General features: G+C 30.5%; 1 protein-coding gene across 1 annotated transcript; it reads left to right on the plus strand.

Moving 5' to 3' along the window:
- Positions 1–383: 383 nt before the first annotated feature.
- On the plus strand, positions 384–4,335 carry LOC102662146 (monodehydroascorbate reductase 3, cytosolic-like). The gene is made up of 4 exons (XM_041016165.1): positions 384–396; positions 2,758–2,828; positions 3,821–3,931; positions 4,265–4,335. The coding sequence occupies exons 1-4, from the start codon at positions 384–386 to the stop codon at positions 4,319–4,321; spliced, it is 252 nt and encodes an 83-aa protein (XP_040872099.1). The 3' UTR covers positions 4,322–4,335.
- The last annotated feature ends 307 nt before the right edge of the window (positions 4,336–4,642 follow it).

The raw sequence follows: 4,642 nt of genomic DNA on the forward strand, positions 1-4,642 counted from the left end.
ACTAAGTCTCTTCGGCCCTATCATGGAACTCATCATGTGATGGCTCACGTGAACAAATGGCAATAAGCCCAAACACAAACACACACCGGGAATGAGTTATCACATTTATATATGATAAAATATTATAGCATGTAAAACATATAATACTTAAAGCTGAATTTATATAATTAACATCACTTCACAAAATCACACACATTATGCACATCCATTCAAGTTCATCCACTCTAAAAATGACATCAAACCACAATTGTTAACTTAATGAAAGTCAAACACACGCGTTATGCAACAAATACTCTAGACTCAAGCCTCATGCAATGTGGTACCATTTTTCAATGAAAAACCTCGTCGGGCGCCTAGGAGTGCATGACAGGACATGCCTCACAATGGGCAAGTCAGGTCACTCCCACTAAGTGAAATCATAGGGAGACCAGTCAGAGTCACATTGTTTTGCGAGAATGCTCCAACCATGTGGGATCGGCACATGCTTAAAGGAGCACTCAAACCGGATGACCCCCAAGGCCTACACTCCGAAGAGTCCGTCAGAGCCTCTCCCTCCTGATTCAGGTCCAACCCAAAAAAAATATTTGAACACACAGACTCTACCTATGAATTATGCAATGCACATAACTACTCAATTGTTTTCAAAACTCAATTTTTAAAAAAAATAATTTTAACTCATCGCGCTTCAAGTGATTAACTCGTCGGTTTCCACAGTGGATCCCATCACAACTCATGGCGCATTAACTCGTCGCCCTTAAATGGTCTTACAATTGTTTGATTACATAATTCATAGCTCACAACTCGATACAAACAACATCTCAACAATCATGTAATTTACAATCCATTGCTACCAGATGAGTATCACTTACACACAATCTCAATCACAATTTAATAATAAAATAATTTATGGCATCTCATGTATCCTACACATATCATTCAATAGTAACATTTACTTGACACAATAAAAATATAAATTAAATTGAAATATATTAATTCAACAAAATAAAATAAAATAATTTTTTTTACAACAATTAATTTATAAAGTAACAAAAATAATCACTATGGAACAATAATTTCTACAACAACCTTATTTTATTTATTATTATTATTATTATTATTATTATTATTATTATTATTATTATACATCACAGTGAAAATACATACTTGGAATGCACTAAGACAAAAATAAATAGAGTACCAAATCATTTTTTTATACTTCCAATATTTCTTAATGCTCAAAAATATATTAATTCAACAAAATAAAAATAATTATTATCACACAAAAAGTTTACAACAATATTTAATTTATTATTATTATATATATATATATATATAACTGAAAAAGCAAAAAAGCATGCATATCAATATTACTATGGCTGCACTTACCAGTATAATATCTTTAATGATTAACATATTAAATATAACATTAAATTAACACATAAAATATATCGTATAATTAACATATATAAAACAATATATAATTTACGTATTTAAAACTGTTGTACAAATATTTGATTATTAAAAAAAATATATATAACATTTGCAATTATTAAAACGTGAAATATAAGTAACAATATTTAAAACGTAACTACAAGAAAAATGACATATGCCTACGGAGGCTTTTACCTACACACATAAATTAGTGTAGGTAAAAGTCAAAAAATACTTATACCTACAGTTGTTTGTCATAGGTAAAATTCAAAAAATGGTACTTACTATTATTTGGTGTAGGTAAAACTCAAAATAACTTCTACTTACAAATACTTAGTGTTGGTAAAATTTCAAAAAACTTATACCTACAATTACTTGGTGTTGGTAAAATCCTATAAAACTTGTACCTACAGTTCCTTGGTGTCACTACAAGAAAAATAACCTAAGCTTACGGACGCCTTTTTCCTACAGACATGAATTAGTGTAGGTAAATCTCAAAAATACTTTTACCTACAACGGACTAATGTAGGTAAAACTTAAACACTTGTATCAACCATAATTTGGTGTAGATAAATTCATTAAAACTAAAAAAAGACTTTTACCTACAATTATGTTGTATAGGTAAAACTTCAAAAAACTTGTGCCTATGATTGATTAGTGTAGGTAAAACTCAAAAGGATTATTACCTACAAAAGCACCGTATAGGCAAAAAAAAAATCACGAAGGACATTTAAATGATGTGATAATATTAGTATTTGTTTGATTAAAAAAATAGAAAGAGTGAAGCTTTTAAAAAAAGAAGAGAGAAATAAAATAATGAGAAAATATATTGATTTCTAAATTATTTAATACAAAATATTCAAAATATAAAATAAAAGTTTCTTCTGGTTTTTGAATAAGAAGTAGAAAAGAATATACATTTTCTCTTAGTTATCTCTTAGTTATATAACATAAGTTATTATTATTAAAAGATATACATTTTCTCAGCCCCCTCTGCCTTCCCCTAATCTCACTTCCTACTCTTCACACATTTTCTCAGCTCTCTCTATCAATTCGCTTTTCGTGCTTCCAATGACTGAGTAAATCTACGATTCTCTGTTCATTCATTTCATAGAAATTCACGTTTAACTCTCTGCGTGCTCCTTGATCCATTTGAGTTCACTAATGGAATCGAAGAACGAAATTTTAGAATTAGGTCGATTCGTTTTTCCTTTCACTTCTATTATTGATTCAATTGTGCAATTGCAAAATGCAAAAACTCTTTGGTTTTTCTCGTGTTTTGACTTTTTCGATACTGTTGCTAATTACTTTTTTCGAAATTGCAAGGTTATGCTGTGAGGGAGTTTTCCAAACAGGGCATTAAGCCAGGGGAGTTGGCTATCATTTCCAAAGAAGTGGTATAGTTCATAGATTATTAAATTAAATACAGTTTTTTTTTTTTGCTTTTGCTTTTCACAATTTGTAATTGTCCATTTCGCTATATGTTGATGATTCTATCATGCAGTATTTGATTTTGATTGCATTTGGACATGTTGCCTATTTTTCTTGTTAACTGTTATAAGCAAGGTTATCATACTGCAATTCAAATCGTGAATTGTCAAGCTTGTTTTTAAAATCATAAATTGTATCAAATCCTTAAATTCATAGGAGGTACATGTGATAATTTTAAACTAGAAAAAGACCAAAGTTGGTAAATTGTAACTGAGTATGTGAACCCTATATTTAGAAGATGGAAAGTAGAGCAATGGAATAGCCAAATACAATGTATAGAATGAGTGAGTGACCATGCGAAACGTTGTCTTTAGAAGAATGAAAATAGAACATCTGAAAAATCGGATATGGTGCGTTTAGCAGTGCCCCTTTAGCCCCTTTTTTAATCATTCAAGCTTTTCAAACTTTTCAATTTCTTTGATAAGAATGGTAAAAACAATGTAAAAAGAAAATTGAATTGTGCAATTCATATCAATGATATGAATAGTTGGGTAGTCATATCACATCCGAATTGTGTTATTCGAATTGTGAATAGTAAGATTCTAATAATAATTATAGTTCAAAACATAATCTTGAATTGGACATCTTATAAGAGCAGTAATTTTATGGCATACTGTGCTCCTCAACATTTGTCTCGGTGTCTCCCTTAGATTGTTCCCAAATTGACTGAGGTATAATATGAAGCAAACATTATTTTTCACTTCTAAATTCCTTTTAAGCTATAGATTGCATTACCTTAACCCATCTCAGTATTTGAAGGTTTTGACTGATACACATCCTAAAGTCCAGTCAGCTGGGCAAATGGCCCTTCAACACATTAGTCTTTACTTAGGAACTATTCTATCCATTTGATTCCTGTTTCTGTGATTAATATTTTTAATTTTCATGTTTTTTCCAGGTTGGGAGTGTGATAAAGAGTCCAGAAATATCTGGTCTTGTTCCTACTCTACTTAAGGGACTTTGTCATCCTAAAGAGCATACAAAATATTCCCTTAATATTCTTCTTCAAGTAAGGTTAATGACAATTACCTTGTTGATTTTGTTTAGTTTTATACTTAGTTACTCTTCTGTTTTTGCACATAAACCTTCATAATGAAGGGTCCCGTATCACTGACACATGGATTCGATGAAGTCTCTTGCTTTCTCTTCTCAACCAATATAATATAATCTGCTTCTAGAAATTAATACTGCACTTTAAACAATTTTGTCAATGCATAAAACAATTGAGATCCCATCCTGGATACCAAACAGGTCATAATATTACTAGGCTAGAAGAGTATGGAAAAATCCTATTTCCTTTTATCTATTACTTTTCTTATCAGGCTTTTAATACTGTTTTCAGTTGTGGTATCACTTGCTAAACAATGGGCATTTGAAGAACCTTCTGTGGAGACAATAACAGGTGAAAATGTTTTGACATAGCCACATGTGGTGAGTCTACTAGTGTTTATAGTTGCTTTTTACTTTTTTACTCATTACGGTAAGATGCTGAATAACATGCTTTTTTTCTAGGTTATAATATGATTACTTTTTCTGTTTGAGTTGTAGTCTGAAGAAAGGTTTGGTAAACTTTTCCTACACTATGAGCATGAGTAGATGATGATCATAGTTTGTATATTTCCCAATTCAGTGGGAAGCTTGGTTTGAATGTTTCTCTTTCTTTCATTTTTAGATTAGATTAGAAGGACATTATTTATCCTATTCTTACAATATCCCAACT

The sequence above is a fragment of the Glycine max genome, chromosome 6 (assembly GCF_000004515.6).
Source record: "Glycine max cultivar Williams 82 chromosome 6, Glycine_max_v4.0, whole genome shotgun sequence".
Taxonomy (NCBI): Eukaryota; Viridiplantae; Streptophyta; class Magnoliopsida; order Fabales; family Fabaceae; genus Glycine; species Glycine max.